The sequence below is a fragment of the Sapajus apella genome, unplaced genomic scaffold (genome assembly GCF_009761245.1).
Source record: "Sapajus apella isolate SASKATOON/1434 unplaced genomic scaffold, GSC_monkey_1.0 scaffold41, whole genome shotgun sequence".
NCBI lineage: Eukaryota > Metazoa > Chordata > Mammalia > Primates > Cebidae > Sapajus > Sapajus apella.
Genome location: NW_022436981.1, coordinates 9,685,794 through 9,707,988, shown reverse-complemented (window position 1 = coordinate 9,707,988; position 22,195 = coordinate 9,685,794). Strand labels below are relative to the sequence as shown.

General features: G+C 39.7%; 1 protein-coding gene across 4 annotated transcripts in view; it reads left to right on the top strand.

Moving 5' to 3' along the window:
* Window positions 1–22,195, top strand: part of PKHD1 (PKHD1 ciliary IPT domain containing fibrocystin/polyductin) — a 496,842-nt gene that overhangs the window by 48,717 nt on the left and 425,930 nt on the right. For all 4 annotated transcript variants that reach the window (XM_032299663.1, XM_032299664.1, XM_032299662.1 and 1 more), the window contains 6 exons: window positions 7,974–8,104; window positions 10,212–10,347; window positions 15,360–15,555; window positions 15,813–15,880; window positions 17,508–19,115; window positions 20,747–20,890. In XM_032299663.1, the coding sequence (XP_032155554.1) occupies window positions 7,974–8,104; window positions 10,212–10,347; window positions 15,360–15,555; window positions 15,813–15,880; window positions 17,508–19,115; window positions 20,747–20,890 (2,283 nt within the window). The remainder of the gene's footprint in view (window positions 1–7,973; window positions 8,105–10,211; window positions 10,348–15,359; window positions 15,556–15,812; window positions 15,881–17,507; window positions 19,116–20,746; window positions 20,891–22,195) is intronic.

Below are 22,195 nucleotides of genomic sequence, written 5' to 3'. Positions count from 1 at the left end.
GTCAACATTCAAGAGCAAGTTGTTCAGTTTCCATGAAGCTGTGCGGTTCTGGGTTAGTTTTTGACTTCTGAGTTCTATCTTGATTGCACTGTGGTCTGAGAGACTGTTTGTTACGATTTCCGTTCTTTTGCATTTGCTGAGGAGTGATTTACTCCCAATTATGTGGTCAATTTTAGAGTAGGTGTGATGTGGTGCTGAGAAGAATGTATATTCTGTGGCTTTGGGGTGGAGAGTTCTGTAAATGTCTATTAGGTTTGCTTGGTCCAGGTCTGAGTTCAAGTCCTGGATATCCTTGTTAATTTTCTGTCTGGTTGATCTGTCTAATGTTGACAATGGGGTGTTAAAGTCTCCCACTATTATTGTGTGGGAGTCTAAGTCTCTTTGTAAGTCATTAAGAACTTGGCTTATGTATCTGGGTGCTCCTGTATTGGGTGCGTATATATTTAGGATCGTTAGCTCTTCTTGTTGCATTGATCCTTTTACCATTATATAATGTCCCTCTTTGTCTCTTATGATCTTTGTTGCTTTAAAGTCTAATTTATCAGAGATGAGAATTGCAACTCCTGCTTTTTTTTGCTCTCCATTTGCTTGGTAAATCTTCCTCCATCCCTTTATTTTGAGCCTTTGTGTATCCTTGCATGTGAGATGGGTTTCCTGGATACAGCACACCGATGGGTTTTGGCTTTTTATCCAATTTGCCAGTCTGTGTCTTTTGATTGGGGCATTTAGTCCATTTACATTTGGGGTTAATATTGTTATGTGCGAATTTGATACTGCCATTTTGGTGCTAGCTGGGTGTTTTGCCCTTTAGTTGAGCTGGTCCTTCTTGTTCCTTTATATGTGTAGAGCCTCTTTCAGGAGCTCTTGTAGAGCTGGCCTAGTGGTGACGAAATCTCTGAGTACTTGCATGTTCCCAAAGGATTTTGTTTTTCCTTCACTTATGAAGCTTAGTTTGGCTGTATAGGAGATTGTGGGTTGAAAGTTCTTTCTTTAAGGATGTTGAATATGGGCCCCCATTCTCTTCTAGCTTGTAGGGTTTCCGCTGAGAGATCTGCTGTGAGTCTGATGGGTTCCCTTTGTGGGTAACCCGACCTTTCTCTCTGGCTGCCCTTAGCATTTTCTCCTTCATTTCAACCCTGGTGAATCTGACGATTATGTGCCTTGGGGTTGCTCTTCTTGAGGAATATCTTTGTGGTGTTCTCTGTATTTCCTGGACTTGAATGTTTGCCTGCCTTGCTAGGTTGGGGAAGTTTTCCTGGATAATATCCTGAAGAGTATTTTCCAGCTTGGATTCATTCTCTTTGTTGCATTCAGGTACGCCTATCAAATGTAGATTAGGTCTTTTCACATAGTCCCACGTTTCTTGGAGATTTTGTTCATTCCTTTTTACCCTTTTTTCTCCAGTCTTGCCTTCCTGTTTTATTTCATTGAGTTGATCTTCGACCTCTGATATCCTTTCTTCTGCTTGGTCAATTCGGCTGTTGATACTTGTGCATGCTTCGCGAAGTTCTCATGTTGCGTTTTTCAGCTCCATCAATTCACTTATATTCCTTTCTATTTTGTCCATTCTCGTTAGCATTTCGTCCAATCTTTTTTCAAGGTTCTTAGTTTCTTTGCAGTTGGTTAGAACATGTTCTTTAAGTTCACAGAAGTTTCTTACTACCCACCTCCTGAAGTCTGATTCTGTCATTTCATCACACTCGTTCTCCCTCCAACCTTGTTCCCTTGCTGGTGAGGAGTTGTGATCCCTTGTAGGAGGAGAGGTGTTCTGGTTTTGGGTGTTTTCATCCTTTTTGCGCTGGGCTCTTCCCATCTTTAAGGATTTATCCACCTGTCGACTTTGTAGTTGCTGGCTTTCAGATTGGGTCTCAAATCTTTCAGATTGATGTTCTGTTTGTTGATGATGAGGTTATTTCTGTTTCTTGGTTTTCCTTCTGACAGTCTGGCCCCTCTGCTGTAGGTCTGCTGAGGTTCACTCCAGGCCCTGCTTGCCTGGGGTTCACCTGCAGCAGCTGCTGAACAGTAAGGGTTGTTACCAGTTTTCTTCTTCTGCTATTTTTGTCCCAGAAGGATACCCGCCTAGTGTCAATCTGATCTCTCCTTTATGAGGTGTCTCTTTGGATATATAGGGGTCAGGGAGCTGCTTGAGGAGACGGTCTCTTCTTCATAGGAGCTCGAATGGTGAGCTGTGAGCTCTGTTGTTCATTCAGAGCTGCTGGGCAGGTATGTTTAGGTCTGCTGCAGCACAACTCATAAACTGCTTTTTGTTCCCAGGTGCTCTGTCCCAGGGATTTAGGGCTTTATTTATGAGTTTCCGTTATGCTGCTGCCTCCTTTTTTTTTTCCTTCAGACCTGCCCTGCCCAGCAAGGAGGCAGTCTAGTCACTATCGGCCTGTTGTGGCTTTGCTGAGCTGCTGTGGGCTCCGCCCAGCTGCCGAGTGAACTTCCTTGCAGTCCTGTTTATATGGGTGTAGTTAGAACTGCTTTGGCGATGGTGGCCCACCTCTGTTGAGGTGGAGTCTCTCTGCTGTGGCGGGTTGTCTTGGCAACAGCGGGCTGCCTCAGTATTGGCCGACTACCTCCGTCGTGGCGGGCTGCCTCGGTAATGGCGGACGCCCCTCCCCCACAGAGCTGGGCCGTCCCGGGTTCAGCTGCGCTTGCTGTGAAACTCTCAATCCAGAGTTTCTGATTGCTGCTCTTTTGTGGGGGTGGGACCAGCCTAGCCTGATCGCCTGGTTCCCTGCCTCAGGGCCTTTTTAAAGTTTGTGTTCCAGTGGCCTGTTGAAGAGGCGCCAGGGTCTGTTTTTTTCCCCTGCGGCCACTCACTGCCCTGGCTTAAACAGTGGCACTGAGGTTTGTGGTGCTTTTTTTTTGCCCTGGAATCTACTGTCCTGGTTCCCTGCTCAGTCCCCTTTTTAAACAGATGAATGGGCGACTTCCCGTGGCTTCAATCGCCAGCCAAAAGGGCACCCAGACCGGTGTATTTTGTACGGAGAACCACTGCTCCAGGGCGCCGACAAAGCAGCTGCGTGGGGCAAAGCAGTGGCACCGGCCGGCACAGCCGCGCTGGCCAAAACAGCCGCGCCGGTGACCTGTGGAGCTCCTCCGCCTGGGAATTTCCTAGTCTGTGGGCAATAAAAATGCGGTGTCCACTCACCCTCTGTGCTTTGACTGGGAGCTGCAATCCTGAGCTGTTCCTAAACGGCCATCTTGGATCCTCCCCCAATCTGCATTTTAACAGGTCTTCAGTTCATCTCTATGAAGGGTATAGTTTGAGAAATGATGCTCTAGGAGATTTAAAGAGAACCAGGCTGGAGCCTACCGACAGGAAATTTACAGAATATTTGCATATATAATGAATGAGGACAATAATGTAATAAATCCCCATCTACTCATTTGCAGAAGCAAAACCCTTGAAAGGATTTTTCTGAGGAAAATCTTGGCTTTGCTTTGCATACTTTCTTCATGCATTTTTGTGCTGAGATAGCATTGTCTTCTTTTAAGGTATAGACCCTTGTGTGGCCATAGTCTAAACTTTCAAGTGAGAGTGGCCAGATATTATCACCTCTTCAACTTTTAATTGTACCATAAACAATAATCATAATGACAATTTAGCTCATATTGATATGCCAGGCATTATTAATGCTGGGGATACAGTAAATAAAAACAAAGGCTCTGTTCTTGGGGTGGTGATGGTAAATGTGTAGGATGAAAATCAAGAAGGGAAGGGGATGAAGAGAGACGGAGTGAATGGTTGTGATGGGATGGTCATTGACATTGGAGAAATGACATGAGAAGCCTTAAAGAAGGGAGATATGGGTGAAGTGAAGGAATGAATTCTGGGAAAATCTTGGAGAAGACAGTTCAAGTCAGAAGGAACATCAAATGACAAAGTATCTTGAGTCAAAGTGAGCCTGGCTTGTTCTAAAAATGCCATGGAGGTTGCCATGGCTGGAATAGATTGAGTGAGGCGAGAGTGGTAGAAGACCCAGAGCAGGTTATATGACCTTGGGGGATTTGAATGGCCCTCAGCTTGCTTAGCTTTTATTCTGAGTGAGATGGTGGCCATTGAGGATTTCAAGTGAAGTGACATGACCTGACTTAGGCTACTGTGTGAGAACTTACTGTAGGGAGGCAAACATGAAACCAGCAAGACCAGTTAGGAGGGTATGACAGATATCCAAGGGAGAGAGAATGTTGGCTTGGCCTAGGGTAGTATAGATATATATTAGAAGTAGGTAGAGATACTTTATTTTCTGTGCCTCTAGGATCTCTTTTTTAACTTAAAAAATTGAGATATAATTCCCATGTCATAAAACTCATTTTTAAAAAGTGTAAACTCAGCAGTCTTCAATATATTCACAAAGTTGTATACCTTGCCACCATCTGATTCAACAACATTTTTATCACTCTGGAGAGGAACCTATATACATTAGTAGTAACTCACTGTTCCTCCCTCTTCCCAGTCCCTGGTAACCACAGATTTATTTTCTTTCTAAATGAATTTGCCTATTTTAGACATTTAATATAAACAAAATAATGCAATATGTGACCTTTTGCATCCGGCTTCTCTACTTAGGATGATATTTTTAAGGTTCATGTTTGTTGTAACATGTATCAGTACTTTATTCAGTTTTATGACTAAACAATATTACATGGTATGGATATACCATATTTTGTTTTTCATTCATCTCCTCATGTACATTTGAATTGTTTCCACTTTTTGGTTATTATGAATAAGGCTGCTATGAATATTTGTATACAAGGATTTGTGTGAATATATGCTTTCAGTTCTTTTGGGTACATATCTAAAAATGGAATTCCTGGGTCAAACATAAACTCCATGTTTAAGTTCTTGAAGAATTGCCAAACTGTTTCCAAAATGGCTGCATAATTTTACATTCCTACTAGCAATATAAGAGGGTTCCAATATGTATTAGTTCATTCTTTCGCTGCAAGAAAGAACTACTTAAGACTGGAAAGCTTATAAAGAAAAGAGGTGTAATTGACTCACAGTTCAGCCTGCTATACAGGAGGCATGGCTGGGGAGGCCTCAGGAAACTTACAATCATGGCAGAAGATGAAAGGGAAGCAAGCACATCTTCACATGGCGACAGGAGAGAGAGAGCAAAGGGGGATGTGCTCTGCACTTTTAAACAACCAGATTTTGTGAGAACTCACTATCACAAGAATAGCAAGAGGGAAATCTGCCCCCATGATCCAATCACCTCCCACCAGGACCCTCCCCCAAAACATTGGGAATTACAATTTGATATGAGATTTGGGTGAGGACACAGAGCCAGACCATATCACAATATTTCCACACCCTCATCAGTGCTTGTTATTATTATTTTTCATAGTAGCCATCTTAATGGGCATGAGGTGTTACCTCATTGTGGTTTTGATTTTTCTAATGACTAATGACTAAAGATGCTGAGTATCTTTTCATGTGCTTATTGGCAATTTATACATCTTTGTAGAAATGCTTATTCAAATCTTTCCAATTTGTAAATTGGGTTGTCATTTTATTGTTGAGGTGTAAGAGTTCTTAAAGTATTTTGGATACTAATCACTTATCAGACAAATAATTTGGAAATATTTTCTTTCCTTTTGTGAGTTGCCTTTTCATTTTTTTCAAATAGTGTTATTTGAAGCACACAATTTTTTAATTTTGGTGAAGTTCAGTTTATATTTGTTGTTATTGCTTGTACTTTTGGTGTTAATATCTAAGAAACTATTGCCTAATCCAATGTTACAAAGATTTATGCCCATGTTTTCTTCTGAGTGTTTTATAGTTTTGGCTCTTATATGGGTACCTGATTCATTTTCAGTTAATTTTTATACATGGTATGAGGTAGGGGTCTGCATTAGTTTGCTAGGGCTGCTTTAATGAGGTACCACAAACTGGCTGTCTTAAACAACAAAAATTTATTGTCCCATAGTTCTGGGGGCCAGAAGTCTCAGATTAAGGTGTCAGGACGGTTGGTTCCTTCTGAACCAAACTTTGAGGAAGACTCTGTTCCATGTCTCTCTGTTAACGTCTTGTGTCTTACAGGCAATCTTTGGTGTTCCTTAGCTTATAGAACACCACCCCAATCTCTGCCTTCATCTTCACACAGTATTCTCTCTGTCTTGTTTGTGTCTAAATTTCCACCTCCTCCCCTTTTTTTTTGAGACCGAGTCTCACTCTCACCCAGGCTGGAGTGCAATGGCACGATCTGGGCTCACTGCAACCTTTGCCTACTGGGTTCAAGCAATTCTCCTGCCTCAGCCTCCAAAGTACCTGGGACTACAGGCAGGGACCACCATGCCTGGCTAATTTTTTGCATTTTTAGTAGAGATGGGGTTTCACCATGCTGGCCAGGCTGGTCTTGAACTTCTGACCTCATGATCTGCCTGCTTCACCCTCCCAAAGTGCTGAGATTACAGGTGTGACCCACTGCGCCTGGCCCATATCTTCCTTTTTTATAAAGACACCAGTCATATTGGATTAGGGTTTTATAGTTTTTTAGTATGACCTCATCTTAATTTAACTAATTGTGTCTGCTAAAATCCCATTTCTGAATAAGGTCACATTTGGAGTTATTGGGAGCTAGGGCAATAACATAAATTTTGATAGGGATGTGGGAGACAGGGCCCAACTTTATTATTTTGTATGTATGTAGTTGTACAAAAATTATGCTACTAATATTTTCACACATGTACCTGTTTTGTACATATGTTGAAAATATTAGTAGCATAATTTCTTAGAAGTTGAATTGCTGGGTCAAGAGGTTATATGCATTAAACATTTTGATAAATATCAAAATGTTCTCTTTAGAGATTGCATAATTTATTACCTATGCATCAATGCATATGAGTGTTTATTTACCACATTTTACTAACATGGCGTGTTCCCAACCCTTTCAATATTTACTCATTTTATAGGAGAAAAAGAATATTTCATTGTAGTTTTAATTTGCATTGATTTTATTGAGAAATTGAATATCTTTTCATGTGTTTAAGGACACTGTGTTTATTTTTCAATGAAGTGTCTATTTCCTTAGCCCGTTTTTCCCAATGGGGTTACTGTTCTTTCTTATTGATTTTTAAGAACATTTTATGTATTAAGAATATTTGCTCTTTATTATCATTTTTCTCTGTTTTCTATTTTGGCAATTCATAAATATTTTTAAATTTTACATAATAAAATATATCTTCCTTTTATGGCTTTAGGACTTGTATAATAGTATAGACTTTGCAACTCTGAAATTATGTGAAAATAAAAATTCTGCCACGTTTCCTTCTAGTTAAAAAATTTCTCTTTTTTATGTTTAAATATTTGATAAATTGGGAATTTATTTTGGTGAAGCATATGAGGTAGAAATTCAGATTTAGTTTTTTTTGGTGACATTTACTCATTGTATTTACTGAATAAATAATTTATTTTGCACTTATGCGAAATGTCACTTGTATCATACCCTATAGCCTCATATTGATCTGCATTTCTTTCTGAATTATATTTTACCACGTAGTTGATACCATAGGTATTGTATAAGATATTTTAATATCTGGCAGAAGACCTCTTTACACTTAATTTTGAAATTTTGTTTTCTGGCTATTCTTGTTTATTTTTCATTAAACTTAAGAATCAGCTTGTCTAATTACAAATTCTGTTTATGTGTTTATTGAAATTGCATTGATGCTTTAATTTACAAAGATATGCCACTTATGGTGTTCACTCTTTTGATCCATTTATTTTCATTTTCTTATGTAAGTTTTAATCCATCCATTCAGTTCTTCAATAGCATTTCAAAGATTATTTTTCAATTATTTTTTATCTTCTTAAGTTAAAAAATATCTTCTTGAGCATTGCCTTTGTTTTGACTGAGGAGTTTTATATTTTAATTTCACTTTATCCATCTTGTGCATAATTAATTTTTGTCTGCCTGTATGATTGGTGGTTTCATATGAATATGCTGTTTTTGTTACAGGAGGGCTCTGGGCCACCATCCGAGGCTCTAGTTTGGAAGGCGTTAGCCTGGTATTATTTGGATCTTACTCATGTGCCATCAATGTCACTATAAGCAATTCAAGCAGAATTCAGTGCAAAGTTCCACCCAGGGTAAGTGGATTCCTTTGATATATCTTTCTCTCTGGGTGGGTGACTGCTATTAATATAACATTTTCAGTGAATCACTTCTTAGAACCAAATTAACTGATGTAAACTTCTCGTCACGATAATATGCTTGTAGTAGTTATATTGTCTGTTTTGCTATGAAGTGGGAAACGAGCACTAATGGAGCTTGTAATTAACATCAATTAATTTATTTAAAAAGAAGGCAACCAGGCAGTTCTGGTCCATACTCTCAGTGAGTATTAGTGACACATAACAAATAAATTTATCTAGTGCACATTCTGGGTGTTGCCTTGCAAGGCTTATATATCTTGATATCTCTCTTCCCTGTTAAGCAAACAACAAAGTTTTCACTGGCAATTTTGTTTTCTAGCATGGATATAAATTGTAGAACTTAGAAACTTCTAGAATGTGTGATTCCTAAGAAATATCTTCCTAGTTATTCTCCATGGCTTCCTTTTCCCCTTAAAAACAAGTTCCTGAGGGCTTCCTTTCCTTTCAATTAGTGCTATATCATGGCCTATTAAGGGATTTGAGTCTGGGCCTTGCTCTGGTGCTGTTGGGGAAGAGTCACACTCACAACTGCTGTTGAACTTTCTATTCAGAGTTGACTTAAGCAGTATCAACATTCTTAGCATACTCATGACCCCACAATAAAGATCCCCTGGGAGATAAAGTTCAAAATATTCTTTGATCACTAGTCCTATGTTTTAATCTCATCTGGTTCCTTAAATATTATGAAAAGCTAGATTTTATGTGTAAACTGCATTCAATTCCAATATGTGATTGTACTTTAATTTGTTTAACTATTTCCTATTACTGGACATTTAGATAATTTTTAAATATTCCTTACTGTAAACAACAGGACTTTAATCCTAATAACTATGTTTTGGGGTCACATTTATTTTCTCAGGATAAATTAATCTAAATTCTAAAGCTTTTGATATGTAGTATCCAGTTGTCTGAAGTTCCCTTTCAAATTATACTCCCACCATCATTGTGCAAGTGTCTGATTTTTGGCATGTTGGCCAATACTGGGTTATCACTTTATTATTTTAATATATATTTACCATTTTAATGGGTACGACATGTACTGCTTAATTTTTTTTTTACCAGAGAAAATAAACATTAATAAAAAGCAAATTTTACTTTTGATCCAAGTGATAGATGCATAGGTTAAAAGGAAAATAGTAAGTTATGTCCTCCTGCCCGTCTTCTACATTCTTCAAGTCCCCTTTCCTAAATCAACCACTTTAATTCCTTTGAATATAGTTATAATACCATATTTATATTAAATCAAACATGTTTACATTATTATAACTATTTAAGTGATGCTGACAGAACCAGGCAATATATTTTTTCTTTTATAGTTCTTTTTTTCTTCCCAGAGATCATGTTTTATTTTCTAAACATGTCGTTCTCGTAAGTAAAATCCACCATTTTTTAAAAAAAAGTTCCATTATATCAGTTATTCATTTTCCTTGAAGCCATCTCTGTTCTCCTGTTTCAATCTAGCCTAGTTGTTTTCTACATTTATTCTACATATTTCATCCTAATACTTACTTTAATTGCATTATTGGGTAGAGTCACTGTTTCTTGGATTTCGTGTGTGTGTCTGTGTGTGTGTGTGTATCTTTAAATTATTATTTATTTCATAAGATAATAACCATAAGAAACATCCTATTAAAGAGTGTGTTGTAGGGAAATTTTCTGATTTGTCACATGCCTGAAGTACTCTTATACTTAATGAGTATAAGGTAGGTATAGACATTTATTTGAAATTGCCATATTTTTGCAGGAACAATTGGTGTGTTAATTGCAAATCATTATTATTTACCCCTCAGAGCATGTCCTTATGCATCTAACACTGCACTTGCTTACTAGTCCAAGCACTTAGCACTTTGCATGGGGGGCAGCATGGGGAGGGTATGCAGGATTGGGAGGAAGGGAGAGACTTGGAAGTAGCAAATATACTCTTTAAAAACAACTATCTTAAAATCAACTTTTTAAACTAATTCTGTATGGACTTCTCTTCCCTCACTCAGTCCTACGTTAAAATAACACTGAGGTTTAATTTTTAAAATTGATTTTTCAGGGGAAAGATGGACACATTGTGAATGTGACTGTGATCAGAGGGGATTATTCTGCAGTTCTTCCCAGAGCATTTACATATGTCTCTTCCTTAAATCCAGTTATTGTGACTCTGAGCAGAAACACAAGCAACATAGCAGGTAAAATATGTGGTACTGCAAGATGTTTTTCTTCTTAGAGCATTGATCCTATAAAAAGGGCAATCAGTGTCCTGTGAAATTTATTGTATTTTGAATTGAAGTTTTTTCCTGAAAACGAGGAGATTGTTGTTTTCATCATAGCCATCATCAAATAAATCTCCTGATACTGCTTTTCCATCTGTAAAGTAGAACCATTGTACAGATGGGACCGTTTCCATCATGAAAAGAATGTGGGAATTCAAAAGTTGCAATTCAAAATATATTTCTCAAGCATTTAGTATGTGTGAATAATGATAGCATAAACATATAATGGACTTAATCCTTGCCACTAATTTATAGGATTATTAATTTCAATTTACAGATAAGAAAATTAAGAAATAGAATAAGTAATTTGTCTAAGGTTTGAACACAGGTCATCTGTTTATATATACCAAGTACTTATCTACTTGTAGTTAACTGGAAAATACTGTTTTGTGACAGCAAGTTCCATTGTAGCAGTTATTTAATATGATTAGAGAATAGGATGTTCTGATTATCTAAGAATTCTTGTTTCTTTAGATGTCCTATGTATAAAGAATGGATTAGTTAGCACCAACTACTTGAAATAATTTTTCTTTGATGAATCAGAGGATATTACAGGTTAGAATTATAATAATTTATTATTGTGTAATACCATATAGATTTGGAAGAATAGCAAGTAACTTCCCTTTCTGGTGAACTGAATGCCAGATAACAGGGTTTGGAGTAGCCATATCTAAGGGTTTATTATAAAAAGACCATCATATTTCCCAAAGAAAAAGTCTGAACTCAATTTTTCTAGTACTATTTTCATTTTCCATAGCTCAAGAGTACATAAATAAAGAGAAGTGTCTTTAGCTTCCAATATTATTCAGCTCAGATAGCGCAGAAGAAGAATTTGCTGCCTCAGGCAACTGAAGTGTGTAAAATTCCTCAGTGGTATAGTTTCTTCCCAACAAGGTAGGAAAGCGAGGGGAGAGCTCAATGTTATATTCAGATTTCAGTGATTTTGGCTTTTAATAAAATTCCTTACCTGTAATGAAAAGAATAAATATGTTGCATCAGTACCTCAGAGGCATCTAGGATGAGCTTGACAATGGACCAAGAGCTCCGGAAGTTATGTTGGTGATATACACAATGCAATGCATTCTTTTCAAAATTTATACTTGCATTTAAATCTTTCTACAAGCGGAATAAAGAAGAACATGTTACAAAGTCCACAAAGTGTAGTAGCCTTATGGGAATGCCTCTTTTAAGTTGGAGCGTTACACATTTCCATCCAAGAGATGATGCTGATGATGACCGTGAGGATGAGATGAAATGAAAATAAAAGCATAAGAGGGACCAAGGATCGGGGTGGTGATGAATTTGACGTGCACGACCATTAGTGTTGGTTTTGCAGTCAGGAAAAAGGGGATCTGCATGAATCCAAGCTCAACCACTTGTTATAAAGAATAACTTTCAAGAAATTAAATTTAACAGAATTTGAACAAAGAATAATGGTAACCCTTAGAACCAGAAGAGATTCAGAGAGCTGCACTATGCCACGTGGGCAGGCAGCATTTATAGACAGAAAATGGAAGTGAGGCCAGAAACTTACAGCTTTCTGTGTGGAGCATGGTCTGATCATTTGGCAGCCTGTGATTCACTGAGGTTCAGCTAATTTGAGGCTTTTGGTTTATCACAAAGTTGAGTTGCAGTTCTGCGTGTAGAGACTCAAGGTACAGAGATAGCCTTAGGCCACATTTAGTTTAATTTACCATACTCCTTGGGCAAGATATTTAACTTCCTTTATCTTCAGTTTCTTCATTTCGTAGGTGAAAATAATTCTTTCAAGGTAATCATGAAAATAGGAGAAAAAGCAGGTAAAAGTACTCAGCCCAGGAATTGGCATAGGGTAAGCACCCAATAAATCTTGGTTGCAGTGAAGACCATCATTCTTCCGGATATCAAATGCTTTATAAATGAGCTAAAGGTGGGCCCTGCCTGTTGGCCTTATGTTGTTTTACTTCTGCATAGCATCACAGGATCCATTAGCTCGAAAGTCCCCCAGTACTAAATTCAAACTTTTACAAATCCAGTTGTTTTCGATGCAGCCAAAATAAGCATATTTTCAGCCATTTAAATTCCTCTTGCTTTGCATGCCCCGTAAAACTGCGTGCATCAGTCAGCCATAGGTAAGAAAACCCGGGGCTATAAAATACCCTAAGACACTGATGCCTTTGGAGCTCTCTGTCCCAGAGGTTACCCACCAGGCTGCTGAGTGACATCATCTGGACACAGAACCCCCGTCTCTCATCTTCCCACCCTCTCCCAGTTCCTTTGCCTTCCTCCCTTTCTGGATGGCGGCCCTATACTGTTGCCTCCGGAAGGTCTCATGCTGGGAGACTTCCTCCTCCTCTGTGAACCTGTCAAAATATCACCCAAATAATGCTTGTTTTCTGCTACTGCCACTTCACAGTCATGTCTTTTTCCTTGGTCGGCACTGAAATTCCTTGTACTCACTGCACTGAAGCTTCAGACTTCCCAGTAGAGATTGGGAAGACATGCAGCCAAGAGAATGTGGATTGAGGAAGAAAATGAAGTTAATTGAGGACCTTTTGTGTTCTGTATCATGCCAGATGCTTTCTCAGGATATCTAACCTAATCCTTACAACAAACCACATGGGATGGGCTTTGTTAACCATGTTATTGATGAAAATTCCAAGGCTTTGGGAGCTGTAAGTAACTCACCCAAAGTCACAGAGGTAGTAAAATGGCACATCAAGGATTTGAATGCAGATTCATAGTCTTCCCACCAAACTATGTTGCTGTTTTTGACTTTCCTCTTTTAAGCAACCTCTTTCTCCTCCTCATCTAATTGGCCGTGGCATCCCATAGACAACGACTCTGCAGGGGTCCTCAAATGATGCAGGCTAAAGGAGCTAGAGATGCTCTAGCCCAAGCCATGTCTCAGTGGCCACACTGGGTGGGACAAAGGAAAGGTAAAGACATTTGTTTCTTGTTATGCTGTTACACACTTGATTTGGTCCACTTCATTAAGACTAAAAATGTCTGCAGACTGGATTTCTCCCTCCCTATTTTTTCAATTTATCTTATAGACTGGAAGAATACTTTCAGTTGCATCTTTTCTTTGCTTCGAACTCTTTGTGGTCACCACTGTCCACTGAGTTAAGCAGACATCCCTCTGGCTTGGCTTTCTTGGTCTTCGGCCCTAGAGCTACCATCAACTTGACCTATCCCTACAACAAACCCCTGCCTGTACCTTCCAGAAAGTCACCCAATTCTCTTTTTTCTTTCCAAGCCACCGGGTGATTAAGTGAGAAAGTTCTATGAAAGGCTTTGGATAAAAGCGTGAAATTTCTAGAAATAAATGATAAGCCCCCTCTTCTCTAAGGGGGGCTTATCATTTACCTAAAGATAAATTTATCTAAAGATTAATCGAAACTTTCTTTTTGGATGTATCTTTCAAACTCCAATTCAACTATCATCTTGCCCATTCAACCTTTCCTGATATGTTGATGTGATTTGAGCAATCCCAGTGCTTAATTTTTACCACTCTTATAGTATATATATTTACTGAAGCGATTATGTCACCTATTTTACTACCATTGAGGCTTCTTTGAGGGCAGGGTCTTTGTTTAACTTATTTTGTGCTCCTTGCAGCATCTTCCTTATAGTACTCAATAAATATTTGAGTTCAAAGAAATTGAATTAAAGTGTTCATAGTGTACACATTTTAATAGAGTTGCTAATTAAACTAAAAAGCCATTGAAATGTAAGCCGGAAGACTGGGCTCAGGCCTTGACTTTTTAAATGATTAATTATTAGTAGTTATGAGGCTGTGGCTGCTGAGCTTAGTTTCTTCAAATGCAAAATGCCAGTCATGTTAATTGGCCCATATAAATCGTCAGGATAGTATGTGGACCAAGTGGGATAACATGTATGAGAGTACTCTGTCAGTTGTGAATGACTAAACTCACGTGTGGCATTACCGTATGGTTCAGTGCACACTCATGATATAGCTTCAGATTTCTACCAGTAGAAAAGTGGAGGTTAAGAAACCAATATGTGATGCTATTTGCTGGTTATGAAGACCGGTAACTCTGCAAACTACTTGATTTGCCATTGCATGTAAATAAGTTAATGTCTCTTTAATACGATTGTCCTGCCAATTTTTGTTTTTATACCATTGAGGTTATAGGCCATATCTCTGATAAAAGAGTTGTTAGGCCAGGCAAGATAGATTACCCCTGTAATCCCAGCAGTTTGGGAGGTCGAGGTGGGCAGATTATTTGAGCCTAAGAGGTTGAGACCAGCTTGGGCAACATGACAAAACCCTGTCTCTACAAAAAAAAAAAATACAAAAATTAGCTGGGTGTAGTGGCACATGCCTGTAATCCTAGCTACTTGGGAGGCTGAGGTGGGAGGATTGCTTGAGCCCAGGAGGTTGAGGCTGCAGTGAGCCAAGACTGCACCACAGCACTCCAGCCTGGGTAACAGAATGAGGCCTGTCTTAAAAAACAGTTGTCGGCTGGTCGCGGTGGCTCAAGCCTGTAATCCCAGCACTTTGGGAGGCCAAGGCGGGTGGATCACGAGGTCAAGAGATCGAGACCATCCTGGTCAACACGGTGAAACCCCGTCTCTACTAAAAATACAAAACATTAGCTGGGCATGGTGGCGCGTGCCTGTAAACCCAGCTACTCAGGAGGCTGAGGCAGGAGAATTGCCTGAACCCAGGAGGCGGAGGTTGCGGTGAGCCGAGATCGCACCATTGCACTCCAGCCTGGGTAACAAGAGCGAAACTCTGTCTAAAAAAAAAAAAAAAAAGTTGTCAGAAGTTTCTCAAAAAATTTAGGTTTGTATCAAAACGCTTGGAGTATTACGTATAAGGCTGACTGTGTATTTAATCCAAAAAGATAGTTTTAGAATTGAATAGGCGGTGGAGCCCACACACTCACATCTCAGAGGCTAATGGACTTTTCTCAACACAGGCGGTGAAACTCTGGTCATTGGAGTGGCGTTGCTGGTGAACTACACGGATTTGGATGTGGAAGTCCACATCCAGGATGCCTTGGCTCCGGTTCACATGCAGGCAGCTTGGGGTCTGGAGGTGGCACTGCCACCACTGCCAGCTGGCCTCCACAGAATTTCCGTCTCTATCAATGGGGTCAGCATTCGCTCACAAGGGTGAGGTGGCCACTTGCATTAATTTTAGGTTTGTTCGATGGTCTAGCATTCAGCTAGGTAATTCTAGTTTTGAGTTAGGTCTTTTCTTTTTTCCTCTGAAGTTAAGGGTTAAAGACATGAATATTGTAACATTTGAACAAATCCTAGAGACCTTATACACAGTTTTCTCTTCTCTCCAAAATACATATGGCTCTTCTGGCTCACTCTTTCTTATCTCCATCAGCTATTTCCTAATCATCTCCCTGTCTTCTATGTAGGGTTGATCTCCACATCCAGTACATCACAGAAGTTTTCAGCATTGAGCCTTGCTGTGGGTCCCTCTTGGGTGAGTGGCCCTTATGTATGTGACTGTTATCAAGTATCCAGAAATTCTATTCACTGGATATTCAGATTTTGTTTCAGGATTAATTTGCCGGTGATGTCGTAGAGAGGGGAAACAGGAGAGAGACTTTCCTCAGGCTCCAGGAACTGAGGGGTGTTTTTAAAAGGGTGTCAAAACTTGATGATTCCTTTGCTCAGGAAATTAGGGAATTTTTTTACGACAAGGAGACGTGCCTCCTTTTTCTTTTTCTTCTTCTTCTTTTTTATTTTATTTTATTTTATTTGAGATTGAGTTTCACTCTTGTTGTCCAATCTGGAGTGTAATAGTGCCAACTTGGTTCACTGCAATTTCTGCTTCCCGGGTTAAAGTGATTCTCCAGCTTCAGCCTCCCAAGTAACTGGGATTACAGGTATCTGCCATCACACCTGGCTAATTTTTGTATTTTTAGTAGAGATGGTGTTTCACCATGTTGGCCAGGCTGGTCTTGAACTCCTGACCTTAGGCGGTCTGCCCCCCCTTGGACTCCCAAAGTGCTAGGATTACAGGCATGAGCCACTGTGCCTGGCTGAGATGTGCCTGTTTTTCTAATGAAAAGAGGATAAAGCATCTGATGGGTGAGACTCTAGAGCAGATATGAGGAAAACAAGGGAGGCATGTCTTACGTTCACCGTTTAGATGCTGTGTGTGCAAGGTGGGAAGGAATGAGTCTGTGGGTCTTCACTTTCCATGAGGGATACAGATGAAGGACTCAGAAATAGAAATACACATGCTGATATGGGAGATGGAAGGACAAGACAAATAGAGCAATCTCTAAACTATTTTCAGAAAAATGGAACGCGATCTAGTGGCATGTGAATGATCACTGTGATCGTGTGTAAGATAGCACATTATCCTTTTTGAGTATAGTAAAATCCTCTTAAAAGCTGCATTGCACAGTTTGGTTGTGCTGTGGGTCATCTTGCTCCAATCCTATCCTGAAGATGGGGTTTGATCTTTGGTGGCCTCTCTACTGGAGAGTAAGGCAGATTCTATGAAGGTAGCAGCACATTCTCCAGCATGATTCAATGACTTTTAATATGTCTCTGATATACATGGAATATAGAATATATGGTACAATAAAAAGAATATATTAGAATGTATAATATATGAAATATTGGAACATTATATAGAATAACATAGAAGATAGAAGATTTCAATGAATTTGACTTTTCATTAGTATATAAGTTGAATGTATCCAGAATAATGTATAAATAGTCTATATATGGCATATGGGATAATATGTCTAATAATGTATCACTTAAGAAGACTAAGAAACTTGATTTTTCATTAGTTTGTAAGTTGATCGAAGCGGTGGCTTCTAGGATATCCAAAGGTACTGGAAAAGTTTGTATTAACGATGTCCTTCCTATATAACCATTTATATTATTTTACTGTTATGTGAATTTGCCACATCTGACTCCTGTCCAAATAATCACAAATTAAACATTGGTGGGGATGGGAAAAAATAATTGAGGTTTCACTAACACATACCCTACCTTCCGCTTAATTACCCTGGGACTTTCATGGGTGCTTTGAGGTCTTAATTCAGAATATCAGCTGTAATGTTTTGTTTTCTATATTCATACCTTAGGAGGGACCATCCTCAGCATCTCAGGAATAGGCTTCAGCAGGGACCCAGCTTTGGTTTGGGTACTTGTAGGCAATCGGTCCTGTGATATTGTGAACTTAATGGAGGCGAGCATCTGGTGTGAAACCCCGCCAGCCCCCCAGATGCCCCATGCAGGCACTCCCACAGTCCCAGCTGCCGTGGAGGTCTGGGTCGGTAACAGGTCCTTCACCAGTGGTCCTTCACCAAGCTTGGTGGGAAACAGTTTCACCTTCATGTACGAAGCAGCGGCAACACCGCTCGTCACTGCCCTGCAAGCAGAAATCACAAATAGCAGCGTGCGCCTGTGTGTGGGAGGAAGTAACCTCTCCAACTCAGTCATCCTCCTGGGGAGGCTGAACTGCGATGTCAATACACAGTCCTTCCAGAGCAACGCGAGCCTGTCTGGATGCTCCATCCCTCTTCACAGTCTGGAGGCGGACATCTATCCTCTCCAAGTACGTCACAAGCAGATGGGATTTGCTAATATGTCTGCGGTGCCCCAGCAATTTGCAGTGACGCCTCGGATAATGGCCATCGTCCCATCGCAGGGCTCGGCATGTGGTGGGACCATACTTACTGTGAGGGGGTTGCTTTTTAACTCTAGAAGGAGGTCAGTTCGGGTTGACCTGTCGGGTCCTTTTACTTGTGTGATTTTGCGTTTGGGAGACCGTACCATTCTCTGCCAGGTTACTCTGGCGGGTGACCCCTTGCCTGGAGCTTCCTTCACCCTGAATGTCACAGTCCTGGTCAATGGGCTAACCAGTGAGTGTCAGGGCAATTGCACTTTCTTCATGCAGGAAGAGGCAAGTCCTGTTATGGACGCCTTGACCACAAACACCAGTGGGTCACTGACTACTGTGCTGATGAGGGGTCAGAGGTTAGGCACCACAGCTGATGAGCTGATGGTGTTTGTGGATGATCAACTTCCTTGCAATGTAACTTTTTTAAATGCAAGCCACGTGGCATGCCAGATGAGAGACTTGGCCCCAGGACTCCACTACCTGTCAGTTTTTTATGCAAGAAATGGATATGCTTGTACTGGTAATGTTTCCAGACACTTCTACATTATGCCTCAAGTGTTTCATTATTTTCCTAAGAATTTCAGCATACATGGTGGAGGCCTCTTGACCATAGAGGGCACAGGCCTGAGAGGACAGAACACCACGTCTGTCCACATTGACCAGCAGACCTGCCTGATGGTGAACATCAGTGCTGAGCTCATCCAGTGCATTGTTCCCACAGGGAATGGCTCTGTTGCTCTGGAAATAGAGGTGGATGGACTTTTGTATCACGTAGGAGTCGTTGGTTACAGCAATGCCTTTACCCCAGAACTGCTCTCTATTTCTCAGAGGGATAACATCTTAACTTTTGCAGTGGCCCAGATCTCAGGAGCTGCAAACATTGACATTTTTGTAGGGATGTCACCCTGCGTGGGTGTCTCTGGTAACCACACCGTTCTCCAATGTGTGGTCCCTTCCCTTCCGGCCGGGGAGTACCGTGTCAGAGCCTATGACTACATCAGAGGGTGGGCCTCATCTGTCCAGGTGTTCACCTCAAGAGTTATTATCACAGCTGTGACCGAGAACTTTGGTAAGTCAAGCAAGGTAGTACACTTTCTTATGTAAATCAATTGGTAGCTCCTTTCACTTCTGGGAAGTAGAAAATTAACCTGAATCTGCCTGATGGAAGGAAAGAGAAGCCCTCAGGCTTCTTACAATCCCAATTCTTTCCTGAGGCTTGTCTTGGTTATACTCTGTTTATGAAGCTTTTTTTTTTTTAATCAATGAAATTGCGCATATTCTCTAAATGTTTGATTGTATTTTAATTTGATGCATTAACTGGATTTGTATTTTAAATTAAATAACACCATTTGTAAAGCTCATAATTTGATCATTTAAGAACATAAATGCCTTCACCTAGTTTTTAGACCCTATCTGCCAATTTGCATTGTTTAAAATTTATTAAATGTGATTAATTTTTAATCATTTTATAATATTTCACAGGTGAAACTCATATTTCACCAATAATAAGCCAAATGCATAGAACAATTAAATGGGTTGAATTTTTTTTCTCCCATTAGATATACCAAAATTTGCCTAGCCTTTTCTTCCAGTGAAGAATAGGTTTCAATTTCTGTTGACTTAAAGCCTTATTGCACTTGAGATAGCTCAGATTTGGTTGTGATTTATAAAGTATAGGAAAAATTATAGAAACAGAATCTTAGACTGATGGAGTACTAACCAAGTCATTTCCTAGAACAAATTTGGTCTCCGTTTGGTGGAACACTGTGGGAACTGGGATTTGGTCCTAGCCTGTCACTAATTTAGCTAATTTACACTTGACTTTTCTAAGACTCAGCTTCCTTATTTGATAAAGGAGTTTGGGCTGGATGACCCCCAAATTCCCCTTTCTACTCCCTAAGATTCCATGTGTTTTTATGATGGAAGAGCAGGGAAATAGGAAATGCGTCTTAAACAAAAAGCATTATTCTTGAGTTAGTCAGGTGGCTAAGTACCACCTAGACTGTGTCTCGGTATGAACTAGAAACGTGGACTAGTTTCACTCATACAAATCTCCCAAAACATGTACAGTTATTGCATCACTATTAACCATAGCAGAAGGGGAAAAATCATCGAAATTTCTATCAATAGAAAAATTGTTAAATGAATTGTAGCAAGGCCCTGTAATGGAATTCTAGGAAGCTCTTGAAATGAACTGGATCCAGAGAGGTTTGAAAACATATCTGTGCTATACTTTTAAGCAGAAAAGCAAGTTCCAGAATAATATGGATACAATAATCCTTTGAATCAGAAACATAGATGCTTAAAACTTCTGGAAGAAGCTATAAGAAACTCCATACCTGGATACCTCTGGGGAGGGAGACAGGTGGTTGGGGGAATATTTACTTTCATTTCATGGCTCTTTGAACAAAAGTTTAAAAACCATAAAGAAGCATTAATTTTCTATATAAAAATTGTTACATTAAAAAAACACCTCTTTAACACAATAGGGTGTTGAATGCGATTGGGATTGGACAGAAACGAGGGCAGAGCCTAAGTGGAGAGGAAACTGAGGCCAGCAGGCACCTGAAGCCAGTTGTGTGGATTCTGAGGACGTGAAAAGAAGGATGGGTAGTGAGGAAGCAAAGGTTTGAATTTTGAGTTACCAAAAGAAGGGAGATTTGCCTGTATGATCATGAACTTGTACATTTGTCTTTAAAGGCTGCCTGGGTGGAAGGCTGGTGCATGTGTTTGGAGCAGGATTTTCTCCAGGGAATGTCTCAGCTGCTGTGTGTGGTGCTCCCTGCCGAGTCCTGGCTAATGCTACAGTGTCTGCCTTCAGCTGCTTGGTTCTGCCCCTGGATGGTAAGTAAAGATGTTACACACATACCTTTTAAAGCATGTGTATGGAAATGATATTCTTTGGTTAATTCTGCTTTTGTGATTGATGCTCTACTGACTACTAATTTCTCTATGTGTTCCTAGGAATGTAATTTCTCCCCATCTAAAATGACAGAATCTGGGGCCACCTGTTACAATGATTCATAATAACTTTTGATTCATATTAATAGGTCAGTGTTGAATGAATATTGAAAAACTTATCACCTGTGTTCTTAGCTGCAGTCTTAGGATGATGGAGGAAGTCATTCTGAATTCAGAATATTAGTTTCAATGACAGCTATAGGAGTCATGGAGGAAACAAGCTCTTGGCTTTGTTCTGAGGTAAGGTTGCTGAAGACATCTGCTTTTAGAGGTGCCAGTAAAGGGATGGAGGTTGTCAAGCTGGATATCACTTGAAAATTACCTTTGTGTATAAAGTTTTCAATTTCTTATTATAGGCCAAAAAGCCAGCACTCATATTGTCTTCTCGTTCTGCAATAGTAACATAATTACTTCTTAGTAAAACACCACAATTGCTTACTACTTTAAGCTGCGTAGCCATTATATAAATTGTGGTATAAGAATCCATGTCTTTGCGGGGAAAGGGATGAGAGAGGAAGTTGCAAAGCTTGGGGTTTTACAATACGTGGTAATACCCCACTGAGCTTCAGGCAAAAAAAAAAGTCAAAGGGAAGAAACTACTATTATTATCACAGGACCTTACTGCATTTGAGATAGCTCACATGTAGCCAGCCAGGTGATTATCTTATTTGCATAGCCATAGATCTTGTACCTGTGCACTTAACCATTTACATTTACACACCTCCTTTCTATGTCATGTTTTAAGTTTTTATTCCTAATTTATTTGTCTGCAACTTGAATGTGGGCTAAAGATTTACGAAGTGATAAAAGCGCCACATCATCTGAGCTTGGACAAGAATTTTATGATGGATAATGCTATTGTGATGGAAGTTTGTACTGTGTTGTCTTATACAAAGAGGAGGGGGAGAGGGAGGAAGCAGAAAGGCTAAGAGGAGGAAGAAGGAAAGGAGATAAAATTTTTGTTTAAAGTACTAGAAAGTGAATTTCCTATTATCATCATGTATATAAGCACAACACTATGGAGGAGAGAGAGATTCCACAGTGGGAAATTTAAGATACAATAGAAGATTGAAGTTCAAGACATTGTCTTGATTTGTTTGATTTGTTTGATTCACGGCTCTACCTCCTCTGCTTGGAACAGTGTTGTACAGGGTATATGCAAAATGAATGTTTGATGAGGAATAAATG